This window comes from Balaenoptera acutorostrata, chromosome 3, assembly GCF_949987535.1.
Source record: "Balaenoptera acutorostrata chromosome 3, mBalAcu1.1, whole genome shotgun sequence".
Taxonomy (NCBI): Eukaryota; Metazoa; Chordata; class Mammalia; order Artiodactyla; family Balaenopteridae; genus Balaenoptera; species Balaenoptera acutorostrata.
The window spans coordinates 33,829,075-33,852,862 of NC_080066.1; the positions used below are offsets into that span (position 1 = coordinate 33,829,075).

Consider the following 23,788-nt stretch of genomic DNA (forward strand, 5'->3'; position numbering starts at 1 on the left):
GACCATCACAGAAACCCTGGAGTAGGTATTGTTATTATGTCTGTTTTACAGATGAGGAAACGGATGATTGGAGAGTTTAACTTGCCTAAGCTAAAACACTTTTGTGCTGTCAGAGGTGGATCTCAAATCTTCATCCTTTTTGCTGTGTCACCAGCATTGCAAAGAGGATTAAGGTGTAAATTTGTTCTTCTTCTCTCCCGCCCTTCCTTCATTTTTTTCTCCCTCACTCCCTTTCCCTCTCTTTCTTTTCTCTCTGTATTTTTTTTCTCAGTCTCCCCTTTCAATCTTTACACACAAACAAATAGAGTTTCTGTATGCCAGGCACAAATGCTCCACAATTAATTCAATTTTCCTATCAACTCTGTGAAGTAGGAACCATGATCATCAACCTCATACAGAGAAGAAAGCTGAGGCAGAAAGGGGTTAAGTAACTTGTCCAAGGTCAAACATCTTGTCAGTGTCATTTTAACACTAGAATATGAAATAAACAGGTGAGTTATATTTTCTAGAATATTAATCTCATTAATGTAAGCCTTCCAAACAGGCACGACTCTTCCTTTCCCCGAAAAACTGGAAATGCCATAGCTGACAGATTAGCATGGTTTATGAAGGCGGAAAGGACGAGACTGGAAGCATTGTACCAGCCCAGGAGGCAGCGTCTGGCGTCAAAGGGTCTGCTGTGTCCCGGAAACCCAACAAGACTTCTGTTGAGCAGAAGAGCGGGCCACGCAGCCGGGGGAAAACGAGGCTGAAGTCACCAGGGACAGAGCCTTAAACGCCAAGCTGGGGATTGCTCTTGGTAGGACCAGGGCCCCTGGGCCTGGCAGCTGGACCGAAGTCTCCCGGGAGGTGGACTCCGGGACGAGGACCTTCAAAGAGGAGGCGGGGCTGCTTGGAAGGGTCAAAACTGTAGTGGGAGAGCCCGGAAGGACTGTGCGGGGGTGGAGCTTGCGAAGCTGGAGTGACAGGGAGAGGAGGGATTGTGCAGGGGTGGAGTTTGCGGAGGAACAGGCCTCGTGGAGGGGCGGTCTCTTGGTGAGCGGGGCTCGAGGGTGGTCTCTTGGTGGGCGGGGGCTCCAGGAGGGGCGGAGCCCTCGGAGGGGGCGGGCCGGGTCCTACTGTGTCACAGCGTCAGCTCTGGAGGGACGGGCCTGAAGGGGCGGAGCCCGCAGGGGGCGTGACCTGCGTGACCACCTCTGCGAATCCCGTCCTGCTGGCCGCGCGCAACCCGCAGCCCGTCGCCCTGCTCCTTGCCCACCAGCATGTCTTTCGTCCCAGTGGCCGAGGATTCCGAATTCCCCATCCACAACCTGCCCTACGGCGTCTTCTCCACCAAAGGCAACGTGAGCTGCAGCGCTCGGCTTCCGGGCGCGGGGAGGGAGGGCTTCCCCTCCTCCCGGGACCCCCACGCCACCTTCCTGCTCCGCCCCTGGCTTCAGCCCAGCCCTGCCACCTCCGCCAGCACCCGATGGAGCAGGACGTCGGGCCCGTCGTTTCCCTGCTAGACGCCTCTCGCGAAGACCCCCGGTGTCATTTGGGGCCTAACGAACGGTGCCTCGCATTCTCCTCCCTGGGGAGTGCGATGGGAGGTGGGGTGGAAGCAAGGGCCTTTTTTCTTTGGAGGGGCTGATCATGGAGCGTACTTGTGGGTTCATATCCCTCCTGGTAACTTTCTAGACGTGCAAGCTATTGAAATTCTCAGCCTCAGTTTCTGCAGGTTTGTGTGAGAATTAAACGCAAAATGAAACGGTACATATGAGTCTCCCTTTTAGGTAGGCAGAGCAAGTCCTATTATTATTACAGAGGAGTTGAAGCACAATCATACTCCCTACTCCGAAGTCTTTTGGCTTTGTTGTCTTCCCCCAAGGCACCACGTTGTGACCGGTTGTTTTCTCCCAGGTTAGCTTCTAACCCTAGAACTCGGGAAATATTATCTGACCCGGTATTTTCAGTAGCTCGGAGGGATGAGCGCCTTTGCTGGCAGTAGAGCCCTGGGATCTAAGAGGTTACGTTTCTTTACCTCCAGCTGGCCTTCTTTCAGCTCCCTGGGCTCCCTGGCATTCCCTTGCTGATCAGAAGAAGCCCTTTTGGGCAGAGAAATGAAATTTCACTTAGTAAGTGTAGTCTGATCGGCAGAAAGAAATCTTTGAAAACTGGGGGTTTATCAACAAATATATAAGAAGGTCCCTGGGTGGGGAAAGCAGATTCCCTTGGATTTATTCATGGTATTTTGGGCTTAGCTTTCTGCTCCCAACTTTAAAGGTAAACTCCTGATTCATAGAACCCCAGAATCTGCTTGCGCCCAAGTGTTGAGGAACCGTTTGCTAAATGGAGCTCCTGGCAGTTAGCCCCTTCCTGGAAACTGGGTTCCCTGCCCCCATGGCAAAAAATGCCTAGGTCTAGAAGATTCAACATGTGGTTTCACAACTGCCAGGCCTGGCCAGTTGTTGCAAGGATGCAAAAAGGTAACACTCAGTCCCCTGGAGGGCCGCAAATACAAATAAGAGGCATGTTAAACCTTAACCTGTGTTAGCCAAGTGCACTCTGCTGGCGAGCCCTCCCCTGCTCTCCTCTGACATTTTGTCCTCAGCTGTGTGTCCTCAACCTTTACTCCACAAATCCATTAGGCAGAAGCCTTTGCGGGGTGGGGGGTGCTCTGACTTGCTCTCCCAGAAGGCTCTGGAATGAATGCCCCTTAGGGTATGGCTAGTGGCTTGCAGACTCCATGCCCCAGCTGTTCCACATTAGAATGTGCAAGGACAGCCACGAGGGAGGTTCACTGCCCTCTGAAAAGAGTGCTGGGGGTTGGGAGTGGGCCCCCTGGGCATTGCAGAAGGCTGAGGGCCTTCAGGCGGAAAAGGCTGTGTCTGAAGCTATGGCTGCAGGCACTGGACATTCCAAAGGTGGTGGCTGCCTGTCCAGGCTGACCTAGTCGCCAAGGCACAGCCTCCCTCTCCTCCATGCCAGTGGCCAGCCGTGCATAATTTGGGTGGAACAATAGTGAATGAATCCGGCTTTCATTTTAGTCATTCTTTTATTCAGTGAATGCTTATGAACCCCAACTCTGGGCCAGATTCTGGACTGGGAGTTGGGGATCAAAGGCATACGGGACACCCTCCCTCCACCTTGGGTTGCTCATGGACTAGTAGAGCAGACCCTGGCTCTCTCTGTGAAGACAGGGACCGTGGCTTCTGAGAAACAGACGCTGCAGTCATCTGGAGCTGACGGCCAAGGTGCTCAAGTCCCCATGGTTCCGGCCCTGCCTCTGCCTCCAGACCCTCTGCTCTCTCCAGCCACACCGGCTGCCTTTCAGTTTCTGAAACATTCTTTTTTTTTTTTTTTTTTTAAATGCACAACGTGAGAGTTGTGAGTTAAGTTGTTTTTTTTTCCCAAATTAATTAATTAACTAATTAATTTTTGGCTGTGTTGGGTCTTCGTTTCTGTGCGAGGGCTTTCTCTAGTTGTGGCAAGTGGGGGCCACTCTTCATCGCAGCGCGCGGGCCTCTCACTATCGCGGCCTCTCTTGTTGCGGAGCACAGGCTCCAGACGCGCAGGCTCAGTAGTTGTGGCTCACGGGCCTAGTTGCTCCGCGGCATGTGGGATCTTCCCAGACCAGGGCTCGAACCCGTGTCCCCTGCATTAGCAGGCAGACTCTCAACCACTGCGCCACCAGGGAAGCCCTTTTTTTTTTTTTTTTTAATATTTATGTATTTACTTTGGCTGCGCCGGGTCTTAGTTGCAGCACTGGGGATCTTTTAGTTGTAGCAAACTCTTAGTTGCAGCATGTGGAATCTAGTTCCTCAACCAGAGATCGAACCCAGGCCCCCTGCATTGGGGCGCAGAGTCTTAACTGCTGGACCACCATGGAAGTCCCAGTTTCTGGAACTTTCTAAGAGCAGTTTCCTGCTTCAGGACCTTCGCACGTATTGTTCTTTCTATCTGGAATACTCTTTTTTCCTACTCTCTGTATGCCTGATTTCTTGTCACTCTTCTGGGCCCAGCTTAAATGTCACCTCCTCAGAGAGAGCTGTCCCCTAAGCACCCTCACTGAACGAGCTCCCCACTGAACTCCAGCCACAGTTATCGTCTGTCACCTCACCGTGTGCTTCCTTTTGCTTCTGGAGGGTGGGAACCATGTCTCTCCTCTATCGTCAGTGCTTCTGCAGCCTTAGTATACTGCTGGGATGAATTAGATGCTCCATAAATTTTTTCGTCTGAGTGAATGTCTGCCCTGTGACTGGTCTCGTGATAAGAGATTTACAGATGTTAATTAACTGAATTCTCACTACAAACTTGCTGTTGTGCTACTGTCCCCATTTTACAGATGAAACTGAGGCTCAGAGAGGCTAAGAATCCTGCTCCAGGTCTCACAGCCAGTAAGAGGCAGATTTGGGGTTGCACCCCACAGCTGTGAGCTCCCAAACCCCATGCTTTTCCCTCTGTCAAGCTGGGAGGTGGGTAAAGCTTTCCTTTGGACAACATTCTATCGGATATGACCAAATGTTATAAAGCGGAGGCAACGCACACGCATTCTTTTAAAGTTAGACATAGGATATCTCTTACTAATTTGTCTCCCTCAGGTTATACATGGGAACCTGAGGCCCTCAGAGGACCAGGGACTTGTCCAAAATGATAAGATGGTGAATGACAGAGTAGGCAGGACCTCAGGGATCGGGAGTCTAACACTGAAGAAAATAACTCCCAGCAGTTAAAGTAGAGGGACTCACTCTCTCAGGTCCTCACGCCTAGGTCTAGAAGATTCAACATGTGGTTTCACAGTTGCCAGGGTTTGGAACACAAGGGCAGCTTCTCGCCGTTGCTTGCAGCCGAGGAGACAGGCAGCCACACTTTTGATTAGGTCTCTGATGTTGCTCTGTGGCCTCGGCTCCTTCCTTCAGCTTGGTGTGGGGGCCAGGGTCAGAGAAGTGGCCCAGGGGTCTGCCTGCACATCCCCTGAGTGGGCAGCCGCTGGGGTCCAGGTGGCCCAGCTCATTGCCCAGGGAGATGAGGCCCAGCCTCTCCAGGCAGCTTCCTCATGGGCAGGGTCTGCCCGGGGCCTCAGGGCCAGGTGAGGGTGCGGCTCCGGTCTACCCCTGTGCGCGGAGGGATAGCCGTCTTCTCTCCGCCCCTGGAAATGAGCAGCCACTGGAGATAAGGCCAGCTAGTAGCCCCACCTCGAAACTCCCTGGGACTGAAATGGCAAAGCTGGTGGTTCGGGAGAGCTGGGAGCTCAGCTCAGGACAGAGCTTTAGGAGGTCGAGTCTGCAGACATGCTCTCAAGTTCCTTGTTGATGAGCAAACTTCAGGGCCATGTGGACAAAGGTCAGGCTTTGCCAAATATTTGCGACATTGTCACACTCAGGGCTGAAGCTGGGATTTGATGGTGCAGAAAGGAACTTTTCCTGCGTGCTCTGAGCAGTCTGGCTTCATGCTCCCTGGTGACCCGAGCTCTGCTCTGTTTGAGCCATAACAGAGCTCATTAGTCCAAGCCCCTGGCCCTCAGCACTGTGCCTGGGACATGCTCTGCTGTGCAGAGGAATTGCCCCCAAGGGAAGGCCTAAGTTAAACCTGAGAAATAATCCAGTTGCCTGGTGAGGTGGTGTGCTCTTCATCACCAGAGGCATTTAAGCAACACCTGAGGAGCTTTGCTGGGGCCTTTGCCTGGATAAGGGGCTTGGACTAGGCCTCTTTCAACTCACCCACTACAAGGGGTGTTTGTTGTATTTTCCATTCAGGAAACACAGATTCTTTTCCCTTGTCCTAGAGGCAGACATGGCACAAGGTTCTTCCCGGACAGAGACCACAGGGTCAATTTCAGCCCTTTGAGAGGCAAAGGGAGCTGGGGTACGGTGCTAAGGATCCAGTTCCTCAGTCCCTCTCCATAGAGGGCCATCTAAAGACAAGAGCCATGGGCTCGTAAATAGACAGACTTGCTGGGTAAGTGAGCCAAGGCCGGCTGAGGCTTTGCCCAGTGCTGACCATGCCACCTTCCTCCCAGCCAAGACCAAGGATCGGCGTGGCGATTGGTGACCAGATCCTAGACCTCAGTGTCATTAAGCACCTCTTCACTGGGCCTGTCCTCTCCCAACACCAGGATGTCTTTGATCAGGTAGGACATTGTGACATGGCTTGTCCTGGATCTCAGTGGCCTTTGTTGCAAATGCCACTAAGAAAATGCCCTTTGCCTTCCGTTTCTGATAGAGGTAGTGCCTTGAGGGCTCAGAGATTTTACTCGGATAAGGTTGGGGTGGTTGTGAGACAGACAGGCTGGCAGGAGGTAGCCTTGGGACAGCACAGGGTGGGTTCCTGGGTGAGAAGAGTGTCTCCCTCCGCAGTCCTAGGCCCTCCCCAGTTGTCTCTGAGATGATGCTCTCCAATAACTGGTTCATTTCCTCATTTTAAGCTGGTTGAGTCTCTGCTTGTTCCAGGCCAGTGCTTGCTGGGCCCTCTGAGGGAGGGAGCCATGAGCCCTGCCCTCCAGGTTTGATTCCAGCCTGGGAAGAATGGACAGCTTGCCCCAAGAGCCCTCTGTGTTGCCACCACTTTAGGAGTCAGCCTGAAGGATATGTACATGAATGATGGACGTGAATTTACTTCCCTGTAAACGGTCCAGTGCTTTGGTGTGCGTCCTCCCTCCCGTTCCATGGAAGGAAGATGATATATATTGAGTACCTCCTATGTGCCAGGAGTTTTACACACATCTCTTGTTCAATTCTCACGACGACCCTCTGGCGTAGGAATGGAATCCTCACTAGATGGATGAGGGTCTAATCTGAAACAGGACACAATTCTCCCAGGTCACATGGGTACAAGGATTGGAGCTGGGGTTGGAACTCTGGCCTGGAGAATCCACAAGTGCTTTTTCTGCTCCACTTCACTGGCTCAGAAACCTCTTCTTAACTTATGTGAAGGGGATTGGTGTAGACTGCAGTACCCCTGCAGACCGGAGGCCCCTCCGGAGGAATGCAGCCATCTTCACTGCAGGCGGGGCCACACTTAACCAGGCAGCTGTCCCAGATAGGAGCTCCCAGGCTTTGCCACTTGCCTGCAAGTCCATGAGGGGATGAAGCCCCATCAGGAAAGATGACACATCTCCCCAGCTCGATGAACAGATGACAGAACTAAGAACCAAAGTCCTGAGAGTTTGAATGAACTGGGATAAGTGACAGGGGACCCAGAAAGCTGGCCAGGCTCTCTCCTGTCAGTAGGAGGGGTAGCACAAGGGGCTTTCCCATGTGTGATCTTCTTTCTTCCTCCGCATCTTGGTCTTAGCCAACTCTCAACAGCTTCATGGGCCTGGGTCAGGCTGCCTGGAAGGAGGCAAGAGGATTGTTGCAGAACCTGCTGTCCACCAGCCAAGCCAGGCTCCGAGATGACACGGAGCTTTGGAAGCGGTGAGGAGCCCGTGGACCATGGCGGGTGGGAAGGAGGGGACCTGGCTTGTCGGAAGAGGACGGTGTGGTCGTCGGGGACATTCTGAGTCACGGGTTGGCTGCCTTGGCCTCATCCAGCCCCGACCTGCCTGGGCTGCATTTTGGTGGGAGGGCTCTGGGCCGACTGGGATTACCTCTCTGCCTGGACTGGGGTGTCCAGGCCATGCCTGGCCCACCGGCCCACTCCCTTGTTCACTCAGCCATTCCTCATCAGCATCATTTGTGTCCTTGTCTGGTTTCCAAACAAGGGGTAATTTAGCCCGTTGCCTAGAGTGGAACATAGAAGCGGGGGAGAGGCAACTTGTCTTTAGTGGGTGGATGCCCATCCTGGGGTGGCCCCAGGCCGGTCTGGAAGTGCTCGCTGGAGACTGTGAGCAGGATTTGGGCCATGATCTAGGCTGAGCCTGTCAATGACCGAAGCTTGACCTTGAAGCCCCTTGTTCTGTGTTTCAGTGCATTCACCCCCCAGGCTTCCGCCACGATGCATCTTCCGGCCACCATAGGTGAGTCCAGTCTCTTTACCAGGATGCACACGGAGCAGCTGGCTGCTAGGGGGCAGGCACAGCTTGAGCAAAGGCCTGGCGAGCGGAGCCCGCGGGTGGGAGGGGTGTCCGCCACTCTTTTGCAAATTCCATTGTCTGTTTCAGGAAGTCTTGGCTCCTTGTTTCTTTTTCGTTTCTCAATTGGGAGTTCTCAAAACGAATTTTTAGTGAGGCGACTTTGTGTCGCATGTTGGGCGTGCTCTCCCGGCCCCTTCCGCCCACCTCTCCTTGTTCTCCAGCTCCGACCCCACTCGGAACTGGCCCTTCTCTGACCTGCGGCATCCAGGTCACTGACAGCATCTCCCGGCCTTTCCCCCGCAGGCGACTACACGGACTTCTATTCCTCTCGGCACCACGCCACCAACGTCGGAGTCATGTTCAGGGGCACAGAGAACGCACTGATGCCCAATTGGTATGTTCTGGACCAGTGTGTGGCTAAGTTCCAAGTCTGTCTTTACGTGCCCGGCAGTGTGTTGTCCCAGGAGCTGCCAAGTCCTCTCAGGTTAAGGAAACCCGGGAGGAAAGCTAACAATGACCATGATGTCACCGCTTCTGGAAACGGTGGCCTCAGACTCTGGTCCTCCTCTCCCCTCAGCCCTGGACCTGCTGTGGGATCGTGGGGACTTCCCTTAAGCTCTTTGATCTGGAGAACACGGGTTGGAATTAGATCCTGACTCACTCACATCCTTCCAGATCCTTTTGTTTGTAAGCTGTGAATTATGGTTCTATTGGCAAGTCTTCCATGCCAGCATTCTCCATACGTAGACTCTTCCGATGGATGAGAATCCTCAAGTGTGCCCAGTGCTGCGTTTTCTCAAAGTGTGGTCAGCTCGAAACGGGGGCTGCATTTATTTATTTAATCCTCATAGGGGTTCTGTGGGACCGCCAAGGCTATGGCTGACAACCCCATTTCACAGGAAGGGAAACAGAGAAGGGGCAACTTGCCTGAGGACAAACAGGGCCAAAGGCTGTCTCCTAACTCCCAGGTCATGGCCATCGCCGGAGCCTAGAACGCAGAGCCGAGATCCTTGTCCTTTGCTGTGTGTTGTCCTCTGGATGAGACGGTTATTCAGAGCACAGTGGCAGGCGCACGCCCCAGGCCGGGTGCCCTGGGCCACACACAGTCACTGGGGTGGACAGAGACTTTCCCCTCTTTTAGTGGGTGTTTCAGATAAGCTGTGCCAGAAGGGGCTGCGTCTGTCAGAACCAAGAGGAAGAAGGGGGAAGAGAGTGGGTTACGACCCAGAGAAGTTAAGCAACCAGGCCAGGGTTGCAGAACAAGGCCAGGGTGCATCTAGGACTGCAGGAGGCCAGTGAGTCAAGACTCTGGCCCTGTGCATGGTCCAGGCCAAGTGGGGGAGTCTCAGCCCATTTCCTTCTGCAGGGTAGGAGCAAACAGGCTTTCTCTCTCAACGTTTGATGCAAAGTGGTCGGTGGCTGTGCCTTTTTTACTTTATGCATATATCATTTATTATAAAGGTAATATATGCTTGTTGTGATTAACCGAAACAGAAAATACATAAAATACATAAAGTAAAATACTAGAAATTTAAAATGTGCATACCATTGGACCCACAGTCTTACTTTCATGCATCTATCCTACAGAAATAATGTTTATATTCAAGGGCAAAGATGTTTACCAGCAGTCTGTCTAAGGACCCAAAGCTGGAAGCAATCTGAATGGTTATTGGTGGAGGACTAGTTGAAAAATCATGGTCTGTTCACAATATGAAATGTTTTGTAGCTGTTGAAAGAAAGATTTAGGATCAAAAGTCATGTGCATGAGATATATATATATATATATATATATATATATATATATATATATATATAAATAGATTTATTTTATTTATTTATTTATTTTTGGCTGTGTTGGGTCTTCGTTGCTGCAGGTGGGCTCCTTAGTTGTGGCACGTGGGCTCCTTGGTTGCAGCACGTGGACTCCTTAGTTGTGGCATGGAACTCTTAGTTGCAGCATGCATGTGGGATCTAGGTCCCTGACCAGGAATCAAACCTGGGCCCCCTGCATTGGGAGTGCGGAGTCTTAACCACCGCATCACTAGGGAAGTCCCTGGTTATCCATTTTAAATATGGCACTGTATACATGTTGATCCCAAACTCCCTGACTATTCCTTCTCCTTTTCATTTTTAATTTGAAAACATTTTGAAATTTACTTGGCACGTGTAACAGTGTTGATGCTTTCTCTCTCCTTTCTTCATCAGGCTGCACTTACCAGTGGGCTACCACGGCCGTGCTTCCTCCATCGTGGTGTCTGGCACCCCAATCCGCAGGCCCATGGGACAGATGAGACCCGATGACTGTAAGTACCCTGCCGTGCTCCTCTCTGTGTCCCCACACCCTGAGTTCCATGCCTGGCACTCACTAGCCTCTCTTTCTGGTATGATTCCAGCTAAGCCTCCTGTGTATGGTGCCTGCAAACTCTTGGACTTCGAGTTGGAAATGGTAAACCTTGTCTTGGTGTTTTATTGGCGTGGGGTCTGTATATACAGTAGGGCAGGAGAGTTCCCTGGGATGGCCGCCCTGGACAACGGGCCGTTCCCCGATCTCAGCCACGTTAATGGCAGTCCTGGGTCCCCACTTGGCCATCGGAAGTACTGTCCATCCTCATTATTCACTGATTCCGTATTGTAAATTCACCTACTCAGTAACAGTTCGTTCGTAACCTCCAAGTCAGTACTAGCGGGAGCTTTTGGGGGTCACCTGAGGGCATGCACAGGGTGGCAGAAAATTTGAGTCTCCCGATGTGCATGTCCCCATCTGAGGTTGAACAAGGCCCTGCTCTGCCTTTGTGTCTCAGCTTTCATACTGCAAACAAGTGTCCTTTTTACTCTATTCAGTGCCACGTTATTTTCCATTTTTGTGCTTTTCTTTGAGGTGCTAGCTAGTGTTCCCAAGCACAAGAAGGTTGTGATGTGCACCCTGTAGAAAACGTGTGTGCTGGATAAGCTGCCCTGGGGCCTGATAGTGCCTGTGCCTTGAGTTCATGTTCATGAACTCAACCACATACAGGCAGACCTTGTCTTACTGCACTTTGCTACATTGCACTTCACAGATATTGCGTTTTTACAAATTGAAGGTTCGTGGCAACCCTGCATCAAGCAAAGTCTGCCGGTGCCATTTTTCCAACAGCGTTTGCTCACTTTGTGTCTCTGTGTCACATTTTGGTAATTCTCGTAATATTTCTTTTCTTTTTTTTTTTAAATAAACTTATTTTATTTATTTATTTTTGGCTGCGTTGGGTCTTCGTTGCTGCACGCGGGCTTTCTTGAGTTGTGGTGAGCGGGGGCTACTCTTCATTGTGGTGCGCGGGCTTCGCATTGCGGTGGCTTCTCTCGTTGCAGAGCATGGGCTCTAGGCGCATGGCTTCAGTAGTTGTGGCACATGGGCTCAGTAGTAGTGGCATATGGGCTCACTAGTTGTGGCTCTCGGGCTCTGGAGCACAGGCTCAGTAGTTGTGGCGCACTGGCTTAGTTGCTCCGCGGCATGTGGGATCTTCCCGGACCAGGGCTCGAACCCGTGTCCCCTGCATTGGCAGACGGATTCCTAACCACTGCGTCACCAGGGAAGTCCCGTCTCGTAATATTTCAAACTTTTCTTTTTTTTTTTTGGCCATGCCACACGGCATGTGGGATCTCAGTTCCCCAACCAGGGATCAAACCCATGCTCCCCTGCAGTGGAAACACGGAGTCTTAACCACTGGACTGCCAGGGATGTCCCAATATTTCAAACTTTTTCATCATTATTGTATTCATTATGGTGATCTGTTATCGGTGATCATTGATGTCATTACTACAACTTGCTGAAGGCTCAGATGATGGTTAGCATTTTTTAGCCATAAATTATTTTTTAATTAAGATATGTACATTGATGGTTTAGACCTAATGCTAGTGCACACTTAATAGACTACAGTATAGTGTAAACATAACTTTTTTTTTTTACTGGAGTTTCAGTTGATTTTAAAATTTTTTCTCTAAAGTTCTTTTTTTTAACTTTTTATTTTATATTGGAGTATAGTTGATTAACAATGTTGTGATAGTTTCACGTGTACAGCAAAGTGATTCAGTTATACATATACATGTATCTATTCTTTTTCAAATTCTTTTCTCATTTAGGTTGTTACATAATATCAAGCAGAGTTCCCTGTGCTATACAGTAGGTCCTTGTTGGTTATCCATTTTACGTATAGCAGTGTGTACATGTCAATCCCAAACTCCCTGACTATCCCTCCCCCCACCCAACCCCCAACTTTCCCCCCTGGTAACCGTAAGTTCGTTCTCTAAGTCTGTGAGTCTGTTTCTGTTTTGTAAATAAGTTTATTTGTATCATTTCTTTTTAGATTGCACATATAAGCGATTTCATACGATATTTCTCTCTCTCTCTGGCTTCACTCAGTATGACAATCTCTAGGTCCATCCATGTTGCTGCAAATGGCATTATTTCATAAACATAACTCATTTTATAAACACTGGGAATGCAAAAAAAATTCGTGTGACTCGCTTTATTGAGATCTTCACTTAATTGTGGTAGTCTGGCACCAAACCTGAAATATGACCAAGGTAGGCCTGTATATGAAACCAGGTGTCCTTAAACAGAAGCACACACAAAGCAAGGTTATATGCTGATTTGTTGATGTGAATGTTGTGACCAGAGGCTGGCAGGAACTTAACCCCGTATTTCCCCTAGAAGCGATATACCTGTATTTGCTAACTCAGTGTTTCTAATGACTTTATAGAATATAATTATTACCAATAACAAGAATCAACTACATCAGCCCCATTGCACTTGTAGCTGGACCTGCACAACCTCAGAACTGTGGTTATTTCAGGGCTGTGCATTTTTTTTAATTAAACTTATTTTGAGATCATTGTAGACTCACGTGCAGGTGTAAGAAACAGTACCAAGAGCTCCAGAATCCTTCACACACTCTCCCCCAGTGTAACATCCTGCACAGCAAGATTGCCATCTCACAGCCAGATGTTGACATCAATCCAGTTGGTTCCCTCACCCCAAGGACCCCTCATGCTGCAGGGCTGTGCATTCTGAGAGGGACACTGAATTCCAGGAAGCCCCCAAGGTCAAGGGACCAGGAAAGAGATGGGAAGGAGGAGCTGAACTGGCTGGGAGGATCCAGGGACACCGGCAGTGTCTTCAGTCCCTGCCGGGTCATTGGATGCTGGGTAGCGGAGCCAGGCCCGGGGCAGGGAGGTGCGGGCAGGCCATGGAGGGGGCTTCTCATAGTCAGCACTCAGGGCTTCAGGTGATGCTCAGAGTGTCTCCTCATGCAGGTGGACGGAATGGGCTGAGGAGTCCGCTGGTAGGGCTGGGGGCGTGGGAATCTAGGTTGATTGGAGGCAGGCTGGACCTCCCTGTAGTTCCAGCCCTGCCTTGTGATTTCTTTGGATTCTGTCCAGAGGAGGGGAGCAAGTGGGCACTAGTCCTCTAGTCCCAGCAGGGCGTTACTGGCCAGCCCTCTGCCCCCTGATGCCTTTGTGAGGCTGCCCCGTGAATCCTAAGAGGAGGTTTCCCAACCCAGATCCCCCAGAGCAGGGCCCCCTGTTTGGGGGCCAGGGTCTTCTCTCTGGGGGAACGGAGGACTCTGCAGACAGATGCTTCACCTGTGTTGGTTCCTGTTTCGGGGAGGGGGCAGGGGGGTGGTGGAAGGGGTGGGCATGATATCGACCAGGGTTCTTGGCCTCCTTAATTAATAGAAATTGACTAGAGGCAGACAAATTCAGGCAAGGCTTTACTGGGGCCCCTGCTGCTGCAGCAGGGGGCAGTGAGAACTGACAACAGTTTCCCTTGCTTGTTCCCTGAGCTGGGGGGGTGGTGGGCGGGGGGGCGGGGAGGGGCGGGGCAAACTTGTTCCTTATCTGGGGTGAGGGTAGAGGTGTGTCCAGGGGTTGGGCCGGAGGGGTGGCTTAGGTGTTTTGCCCACCCCTTAGGTGGTGTTGTGTGCAGGGGGCATGCGCAGTACTCTGCTTTTGTTCCCAACACCGTTTTTGCTCCCAGCTCTTCAGAAATAGCACTTGGGTTTTTTGGTCTTTTGTATCTTTTTGTCCATAATTTGCCCCAACTGCTCATGCACGCAGTTATTTTTAGTCCCATATAGTTTCTTTGCATTTTGTTCCTCAAGGAGAGGTTTGTCTAGGTGCAAGCACTGCAGCAAAGGGTCCCAGGTCCCAGATGGTCTCAGGCAGGGGAAAAATAGAAAGTCAGAGTGTGGAGAAACAGTGACGGGTAGGGAGCACAGATAATCTTGATGATGGTGGTAAGGTTCTCTATAAGATGGCATCTTTTTTTTTTTTTTTTTTAGAATCTTGACAAAAATTTGCAATGTTTAAACGCTGTCACAGAATGACTATAACTGCAGCCTAGGTCCTGCAAATGTCATAGCTGATTTTGTGTGCTTTTGACAGTTATCTTCTCAATGTTTTCCCCCCAATGATGTCTGCATATTCTCTTGTTTCCTGGACATTGTGCTGATGATGCTTTCCTCTGAGACGGTGGGTGATGGGTTGGGGTGTGGGATACGCCCCGGCAGGCTCTCTTTGCTGCATCACAGAGGCCTTCTGATTTTTTGTGATAGGAATACAAACCCTGATATTTTCATTTTTCACAAGCCTGGTGTAGCTGTCAAATCTTAAAATGCAGAGCACGGTATCGGGTGAAGGGGAAAGGGCAGAGGTGTGGAGTGGGCTGAAGGAGGGAAAGGGGGCTGCCTTGGTGATCAGGGGCCATGAGTGGGGGCCCTGGGTGGGCACTGGCATGCAGCTGCTCACCATGTCCCCGAGGTAGCCGTCTGTCTACTCGGGTGCCGGTCATGACATAGAAATACAGTGGATTCGAACACAGCGGTCCAGGTCCCTAGCCGGGGTTTGGAAATGCCTGACCTTTACCCTCCAGGCAAGTGACCTGGGGCAGCAGGTCAGAGCCAGATTCTCATCAACTTTTCCCCTTGTCAGGCTTTCTTTGTAGGCCCTGGGAACAAATTTGGAGAGCCGATCCCCATTTCTAAGGCCCATGAGCACATTTTTGGAATGGTCCTTATGAACGACTGGAGTGGTAATTACGGGATGTCGGGCGTCCTGGTGTTGAGTTTCCTGCGCGCACTCTGCTCTGGGTGAAGGCTGGGTATTTGGGAGGCCGTGGATGGTCTCCTGGGTCTGGTGCCGGTCAAAGTGGCTGAGAGCACAGGCTTGGGTATCAAACAGACCTCTCAGCTCTGAGCTCTTGGTCAGTTACTTCACCTCTCTCTGAGCTCCAGTTTTCTTGTAAGTTGAACAGGGACAAGGCTGATGTCACAGCTAGTATGTTTGAGCAATTTTGTGCCAGGCCCAGGGCTGAATATGTTACATAGACTCTCCTGCCAGATCCCTACAAGACACTGATAATATTACTATTCCTATTTTACATGGGTGAGGAATGAGGCACAAGGACGACTTCAGCTAGTTGCTGAGCTAAGATTTCAAACAGAGCAGCCCGGTTTCTGAGCCCATGTCAACCCCTCTGCCATTTGTAGGAGGACAGTGGTGCCGTGAATCTCAGCAAGTGTTGCCTCCCAGTATGAGGATGAGTTTCCAACCCCTTCATGGGGAAGTATCCTGCCTGCCCTTTGGTCATCCTTCTCTTCTCTTCAGCCTGGCACAGTGACCTCAGAGGACCTCTGTCCTTGGTCCTGGTTGGGGCCAGAGCACCGGGGGTGGGGGAGGGCTGTGCTGAGTGTCTGTGCTCCTTGGTCAAGGGGAGCGGGGAGCCTTGCCGCGGGGCCCGGTCAGCCTTTGTAAGCCCTGCTCGGCCCTTCTTCTGTAGCTCGAGACATTCAGAAGTGGGAGTACATCCCTCTTGGGCCGTTCCTCGGGAAGAGTTTTGGAACCACCATCTCTCCGTGGGTGGTGCCCATGGATGCCCTCATGCCCTTTGCTGTTTCCAACCCGGAGCAGGTAAGCACGCCCTCTGCAAGAAGTCCCAAACCCAGGCCCCTCTGCCGCCGAGGCTGTTTGCCCAGCAGGATAGAGAGGGTCTGGAGGATGCCCATGTGCTGGAGGTCCTGGTTGTGGGGATCTCCAGGCAGGCATGGCACTAATCATTCTGCCTTGTGCTTTCCCTGCCCCCTGCACAGTTCTTGAGGAGAACATGGAATTTTGTAACCTTTAGAATCCTCTGAGGCCGGGAACTGGCCAGTTGGCAGGAAAAGGGGTCCCTTCCAGTATCACCACATTGCACAACTTTCCAGATCAACAAGTTGTGTTCTGTGTGATGGCGCCCCCTGGAGTCCAACTGATAGAATGCAGCGTGGAGTCAGACAGCAAGGCGTCCGTCCTGGTCCTGAGCCTCGTGTTCCCCGAGCTTCCTGTCCCTGCACCACTGTCCAGGCCCGTCTCACAATCCTAGCCCTCACTCCTCAGCCTGTCCCAATCTGGCCGCTGCTCCCACCCCATCAGTACCGGTGGTCTCCCCAATGTGCCCAGTGACCTTGGTCAGTGCCAGGGCCTTGTGCCCTCTTCAATGTGGACTCGTTGGTGGCCCCCTACTCTTCCTAGGCACTCTCTCCCCCTGGCTTCTGGCATGTGACCTGTCCTGGTTCTCCTGTATCTCCTGGAGTCCTGCGATGCTCCAGCCGACTCCGTCCTCCACGTGGGGGCAGCCCTAGCTGAGCTCTGAGCCTTGCCCTTCCCCCGGTCCCGTTCCCCCTCGCCTGAACATCTCGCCTTGCTCACACGTGGCTCCTGGACACCTCTCAGCCTTCCTGTCATCCCATGGAGCTGTGCTCCGACACTTGGAGTCTTTCCCCACAGACCGGTGCCTCGTGAAGCTCCTGTGCGGCCCTCACCCTGTCCCCTTGCTCCCTCCTCTGCCTCTCCTGCCACAGCATCTCCCTCCCCATCATTTTCAGTCGCAGAGACTTGTCTCTTCCATCTTTGGTGAGTCCCGCCCTCCCAGGACCGCCTGGCCTGCCGTCACACGCCCTGCTCGTCCCCTCCAGGCTCCATCCCTGGTCCAGATCTCTGTTCACAGGCACTGCTGCACCCTTGCCAGAGACCTCTGGCCTCTGTCTCTCTTCATGCCAGCCCTTCCCAAATACCCTTTACGTGCAACCTTGACAACCCTTGCCACTTCTGAACGATTATTTATTGAATGCTTTTCTTTAAAACAGCTTCCATCTGAAAACTCTCATAATATATTTAGAAAAGGAACTTTATGTCCCTATCCGCATTACTAGCCACCAAGTTAATCATAAAAAGAAACACATAACCATTAAAATCACCCCGCATTGTCTCATGGCCCACTAGTGATGCAGGTACATGTTGCTCTTTGGGAAAACACTGCTTTTGGCCAAAGTACAGACCTTCTACCAAAGCTCTGGCTACCAAAGCTGCCTACACACTGAATCCAGCACTAGAAGGGCTGAGCGCCTCTGTCAGCTGCCCCTGCCTTCCGCCTTCCCTTTCTGTTGGCCTGGCCTCTCCCTGCAGGCCTGGCTTTGTTCCCGCATCTCTGGCCTTCCCGCTGTCTGCTTCCCACTGTCCCCCTTCCCCAGCGCTCCCCTCCCTGGCTTTCTGGGTCCTCTCTCTACCTTTGACCTGCCGATGCCCCTCCCTCGGCTTCTTTTCCCAGAGTCTAGCACACATGACCACCCTCGCCCCCCAGTGTCCAGGGACACAGTGCTGGGCCCTGGAGAGGGGACACCCCTTCCCCCTCAGGTTCTCTCTGCCAGCTGCTCTGCTGGGCTGTGGGGCTCAGCCTGGGCCAGCTCGGCCCGCTGGCCCAGCCCCTCTGTGCTGTGCTCTGCCCTCACAGGACCCCAAGCCCCTGCCGTATCTCCGCCACGACCAACCCTACACGTTCGACATCAACCTCTCTGTCACCCTGAAAGGTACTGTTGTGGGGTCGAAGGGTGTGTCCAGCAGCTAGGTGGACCCCTGTGCCCAAGTGCCATTGCCCAGGTGGCCGCTGAGCTTCTGAAGGGGGGAGGCGAGGGGGTGCCACCTGCTGCAGACTGGGAGACACGTGGGGCTCTTGTAAAGGACGGGAAGGGACACCCTTGTGCTCATTGGGGACCGCACGGGGCCCACGGGGCCTTAGCCCCACAGCACCGGGCTCTCAGCTGCTAGGGCCAGAAACCGTGGAGTCTGGGACCTCCACCCTCCACTTGAGTCCCCTCTCCAGCCTCTCCAACCAAAGTCTGCCCAGCCTCTGCTCACACGCCACTGCCAACCCCTCACCCTTGGGTGGCATGTTTTATCCAGTGCCCGTTTGAAAGCCTGTCCTCGTGGGCCTGGCTCTGTCCTCTGGGACCACATGGAGGCAGCACACCCAGCCCCCGGTCCTGCTCTCGGTCAGCCCTGAGAGCCTCGCAGCAGGGCCCGTGTCCCCCTGAGGCTGCCCCGCTGGGCTGAGCTAATAGGCCAGTGGAGCAGTAGTAAGGGAGAGCCGGGCTCTGCAGGCCACGGCTGGGGTTCGAGTCTTGGTTCTGCCCCTGCCCAGCGGTGGGACTTTGGACAAGTTACTGAATCTGTCTGTGCCAGTTTGTCGTCTGGAAAGTGGGATAATGGTGGTATCGACTTCAAGGTGTAATTGTGAGCGGTAAGCAAGTCGATTCACATCAAGGTCTAGAACAGCACCTGCACCTGGGTCGAATCAGGTGTCATTTTCCGATCCTGATGGGGGCCCTTGGCGCTGGGAGAGGGCTAGTCTGGGGGATGCACACAGACCTCCTGGGCCACGCTCTGGCCAATCTCTTTTCTTCCTAGATCCCTCTCCTCCTTTTGTCCTGTTTATATACCCCAGGCTCTGCTGTGGCTCTCTCACTGCAGCTTCCAGGGTCTCCATCCTTCACGGAGGTGATTCTGGCAGCAGGCCGTGTCCGCCAGGAAGAGGAGGGAGCTGTCTCTCTCGGGAGTAGGATGCTCTACACAAGAAAGGGCTCCTAGGAAGAGCCTCGTAGCCGCCAGAGCGCCCCTGGAAACCTGTGCTGGCCCCACTCTTTCACCTTATCAATTGGGAAAGTGAGGCTCAGAGAGGAAAAGGGATGCACCCCGAGTCGTTTAGCCGGCCGATGGAAAGGCTGAGACTACAGCCAAATGTCATAAGCTCTGGGCTGGTGTCCTCCTACCCACAAATGCCTCTTTGGAGCTCATTTCTGTCTTGTTTTCATCCTGCCCATCTGGAAACATCCAGGGGAGTGCACTATCGGAGAAAGGGACAAGATTATCAAGAAGGTGCAGTGCCCAGAGATGTCGAAAGACCTGGAAGAGGGAGGACCGAGTGCAGAGATGGCTTCCAAGACCCTTCCCCACACCAGTCCTGAATGCGCAGTTCTGATGTTCTGAGTTGGGGTCTGGGTGAAGCAGGCTTGGGGGACCCTGACCTTCCATGGGGCCGATGAGCACACCTGTTCTGTGCAGCCTCAGAAAGGAAGACAGGGCCAGGGGAGGAAGGCCAGTCCTTGGGGAGTAGAAGAGCTTTCTGATTATTAGCACTCTTCAGAAATGGTACAGCAATGGCCTGGTACCTTGTGTGTAGTAGGTGTGTAATTGTTTAATAAATATAGTTGAAATAGTAGCACATTATCCATCACGGGAGGAGTTTGGCAGGGGACAGATGGCCCCAGCTGTCCAAAGGGCTCTGGGGGGTATGGCAAGTCGGTTTCAACTTGTACACTATCTCCAGTTGATGATCAGCTTCCAGGAGCATCGTGTTAAGGGGGGTTCTGAGGCTACATCTGATCTCAGAGGATACCAGTACTGTGGTCAATTTGTGCTGTCTGCCGTGGGTGTGGGAGGAGGAAGTGGTGTCTTGTGTGCATCTCTTTGCCATCCGTGGACTAGATCCTCTCTGTGGAAGGCTCCCAGCTCTGATATCCTGTGAACTCATTGGTTCATGGACTCTTTAGGTAGAATCACATTAGACAATGGGAAGCTTAAACCACAAAACAATTCCCCCTACAAGGTGGGTCCCTCCCTCCTTGATGAATAGAATTAAGTCTCTTTGTCATTGTTACTTGTCTTGTCTACCCAACAGGAGAAGGAATGAACCAAGCAGCTACCATATGCAGGTCCAATTTTAAGGTAAGCTTTGAAGTTAGGCGAACTGCTTTTTGGAAGTGAGGGAGACCTTTCTTCCTGGGAGGACCAGGGGAATAGCATCCATTTTGGGCTATGATGATGGGTCAGCATGTGGGCCTAGAGCTTCCATGGCGCTATTTCTTTCCAAAGAGGCCAGGAGGTCACAGAGACCCCTCCAGATGGACGCTGCATGGACACGGCCAGTGCTTTTCCTGGGGAATAATAGATATTCCTCTAAGGGGCTAGTCCCTGACTTCTCCTGTCTTGCCAGGGGCTGGGTTGATCAGAGTGACTTATTTTTTTAAAGTGAACTTTTAATTGAAGCATAACACATAAATACGAAGTTGCACACATTATAAGTGTACAGCTCAATGAATTCTCACAAAACAACATCCCTGTGCAGCCAGCACCCAGATCAAGAAATAGGAAACTTCCAGGACCTCAGCTGTCCCCTGGGGCCCCTTCCAGGCCCATCACCTCTCTCCCCGTCAGGTGTAAACTCTCTGCTGACTTCTGTTACCCTACATTCATTTTGTCTGTTTTTTAAATTTTATAAAAACGGAATCATATGGTATATGCTCTTTTCTATCTGGCTTCTTTTGTTCTAACATGTTTCTGAGCTTTAACCATGTTGCAGTTTGCAGTGGCAGTTCATGATTCTTGGCTGTTGTATCGTGTTCACAGTATAAATGTTCCACAATTGATTTTTCCATTCTACTCTTGATGGACATTTGGGTTGTTTCCATTTTTTTTGGTAGAGTTACTGTGAACATTCTAGTCCAAGTCTTTTGGTGCATGTATGTGCGCATGTCTGTTGGGTGGATATCCAGGAGTAGAATTGCTGGGTCATAGAGGATATATATCCATACTCAGCTGAGGGGTACTTCCAAACACTTTTCCAAAGGGCTTGTTCCAGTTTATACTCACACGAGCAGCATGTAAGCGTTTTGGCTGCTCCACATCCAAGTCAACACGTGATGTCGCCGGCCTTTTCATTTCCGCCTTTCTGGGGGATTGTGATTTCGGTTTGCATCTCCCTAAAGACTGATGCAGCTGGGCACCTTGTCATATGCTTGTTGACCGCTTGAACATCCTCTGATTCAATGTATTCCTTTTTCCTCCAGTCTCCCTTCTAATTTAACTTTATTCTGGGCTCCTTAGTCTACTAAGAAGGAATAAGGGGGCCTCCTTGAAGGGGTCTCTTGGGTAAGAATCCATTTCTAAGATTTCCCCTGCCTGGATGTGTAGCTCCAGGAGTGGCAGATCTGAGAAGCTGTGACCTTGGAGAGGCGCAGGCGTGCCGCCTCTGAGCTGCTCGGGGGGCGTGTGGTCCTCGGCCGCCCCCACCAAGCCTGACCTCCTTTAGTGCTCCTTCATTCCTCAGTCTGCTCTGAGGTCCTGTTTGAGTCGTTCAGCTCTGTTGCCCAGTGTCTGTTCCAAAGCCCAGGGTGGGAGAATGGAAAGGAGGTCTTTGCTCATGAGAAGCTTCTGCTATGATGAGGACCTAGACCTTGTCAACTTAGGTAATCGCAGGACAGAGTGGAATTATGGACAGATGAGCACATTGCAGATTGAGGGTCTGAGCAGTGAGGTCAGCTCCTTGGGGAGCGCTTCTTGGAGAAGGTGGGTTAGGGGAGGGCTGGAAGGAGCAGAGGAGCCGGGGCTGTAGCCTGTGAAGGGGCGGGGAGAGAGACGGGGAGGGTCACAGGGTAGCTGCAGGAGGACAGCTTGTCCTTGCTCTGAGGGCCGGGAGAGAGCCCAGGGAAGGCCTCAGTGAGTGGCGCAGGCTGGCAGACTGCTCCAGGAGGCTGGGAGAAGCCCACCCCTGCCCGTCCCCACCTCTACGTCCCTCGCCTGCAGTATATGTACTGGACGATGCTGCAGCAGCTCACTCACCACTCTGTCAACGGCTGCAACCTGCGGCCGGGGGACCTCTTGGCTTCTGGAACCATCAGCGGGCCGGTGAGTATCTGATTGCCTTGGGGGCTGCCCACCTGGAGTACCCCTATTCCCCCTACAGACTGGCGGGCCCTCAGCTCTCCCTTGAGAAGGGATTCCAGCCCGAAGCAGGTGTATCTTTCAACTCTGTCCTACTCAGAGCTTCATCCATCTCTGGGTGCAGAAGGGGCTTCTTTTTCAAATTCAGAAGAGGCTGGTGTAGGGATGAGAGGCTGTGTCTGTGTACTGGGGGAGAGTGAGAGTGACACGGGGGCAGACTCGGGAAGCCACTACAGTGTCTGGTTGTCACCACCTCACAGTGCACCCACCCAGGATGAGTGGCCCCACTGATTCCCCCCAGCCCCCCACCATGAGCCCTTGGTGATGACTTTGGGGTGGTGCATGTACCAGTCGCTTCCGGCAAGGTCGAGATTGCAGGCTCTTTGATGGAGAGTCTCTTCCCAGTGGGTGGGGTCAGGCATGACAGCGTCTGGGTAAGCCGCAGTCTCTGGAGTGGGCAGGGGCCTGGCAGGAGGGGCCTGGGCACGCTCGTCCAGCATCCTGCACCTCCGAGTCCTGAATGGAGTGAGCAGGGCAGGTAGGGTGCCCGGCCTCGAGGACACTTCTGCAGTGGTCCCACCGAGGCAGGGTCTCTGAGGGCCGCGGGATCCCCGCGCCTTCCCAGCCCCCCTGGCCCCCGCCTTGCTAACCACTGTCTACACCAGATCCGCCACGCTCACCATGATGTAAATACATATCACACCTTCTTCCCTTTCCCGTCATGAAGGAGCCAGAGAGCTTTGGCTGCATGCTGGAGCTGTCGTGGAGGGGAACGAGGGCCATAGAGCTGGGGAATGGACAGACCAGGAAGTTTCTGCTGGACGGGGATGAAGTCATCATCACAGGTGAGGGGGGGCGGGGCCTGCGGGCATCCTCTCCTCCTCACCCGCGGGCGCCGTCCTAACCGTCTGGCCAGGAAGCCATCTGTCCCAACTCGTCCCCACTCGGGCAGTTCCAGGTCTGTGTCTGCTTGAACTGGCCTTCGCCCCAACCCTGGCTGCCAGGGACTTCATTTTTGCTTAAATTAAAAAAATTTTTTTTATCTTTTGGCTGCACCGCGCGGCATGTGGGATCTTAGCTCCCCGACCAGGGATCAAACCCATGGCCCCTGCATCGGAAGCGCAGAGTCTTAACCACTAGACCGCCAGGGAAGTCCCTGCCAGGGACTTTAAATCTGAGTCTCCCTGAACCAAAAAGACTGCAGAAGTCCTGCTTTGTCTCCTTCCTCCCTGAGCAAAATTCTAAAATAATGACAGGTTCCCATTGTTCTGGACTCTGCAGTGCAAAGACCCTGTGTCCTCTGACCTTGTGCCCTATGACCCTGTGCCTTATGACCTGGCTGAGTTAGTGACGAGATTTCCCAGCAGCCCATTCCGAGGAGGTCAGGACACCCCTTACATCTTGGGGGGTCGTTCTGTCCACCACATATCATTGCTGGAGAGGAAGGCACCCCCGTGGTCAGCAGCCCGTTCCTCGGAGTCAGGCGGAGGTTGGACTCCCACATCCCCACCGGCCCTGTGACCTTCCTCAAGTTATTGAACCTTTCTGGACTCAGTTTCCTCATCTTTAAAATGGAGTTAATGATACAGTAGTTAACCTCACAGCATGGTTGTAAGGATGAGACGAACCAGTTTATTCCTTCAGGGGACGTTGCTGGAGCAGCTGCTGTGACTCCCATGCTGGGGTTCCAGTGGTGAACAAGGCAAGTGCAGGATCTGCCCCCTGGGG

At 52.5% G+C, this 23,788-nt stretch overlaps 1 protein-coding gene across 5 annotated transcripts in view; it reads left to right on the plus strand.

The window, feature by feature from the left end:
- The first annotated feature begins 1,183 nt into the window (after nt 1-1,183).
- FAH (fumarylacetoacetate hydrolase) overlaps nt 1,184-23,788 on the plus strand; it is a 31,690-nt gene continuing 9,085 nt past the window's right edge. The window contains exons 1-13 of one of the 5 annotated variants that reach the window (XM_007194232.3): nt 1,184-1,343; nt 5,999-6,109; nt 7,273-7,394; nt 7,887-7,936; nt 8,297-8,387; nt 10,199-10,296; nt 10,387-10,439; nt 14,960-15,059; nt 15,807-15,937; nt 17,796-17,871; nt 21,923-22,024; nt 22,788-22,905; nt 23,705-23,762. In XM_007194232.3, the coding sequence (XP_007194294.2) occupies nt 1,263-1,343; nt 5,999-6,109; nt 7,273-7,394; nt 7,887-7,936; nt 8,297-8,387; nt 10,199-10,296; nt 10,387-10,439; nt 14,960-15,059; nt 15,807-15,937; nt 17,796-17,871; nt 21,923-22,024; nt 22,788-22,891 (1,119 nt within the window). In that variant the 5' untranslated portion in view covers nt 1,184-1,262 and the 3' untranslated portion in view covers nt 22,892-22,905; nt 23,705-23,762. Of the gene's footprint in view, nt 1,344-5,998; nt 6,110-7,272; nt 7,395-7,886; nt 7,937-8,296; nt 8,388-10,198; nt 10,297-10,386; nt 10,440-14,959; nt 15,060-15,806; nt 15,938-17,795; nt 17,872-20,018; nt 20,066-21,922; nt 22,025-22,787; nt 22,906-23,704; nt 23,763-23,788 lie in introns of those variants that run through there. The other 4 variants (XM_007194230.3, XM_007194229.3, XM_007194233.3 and 1 more) reach the window with 4 other exon arrangements.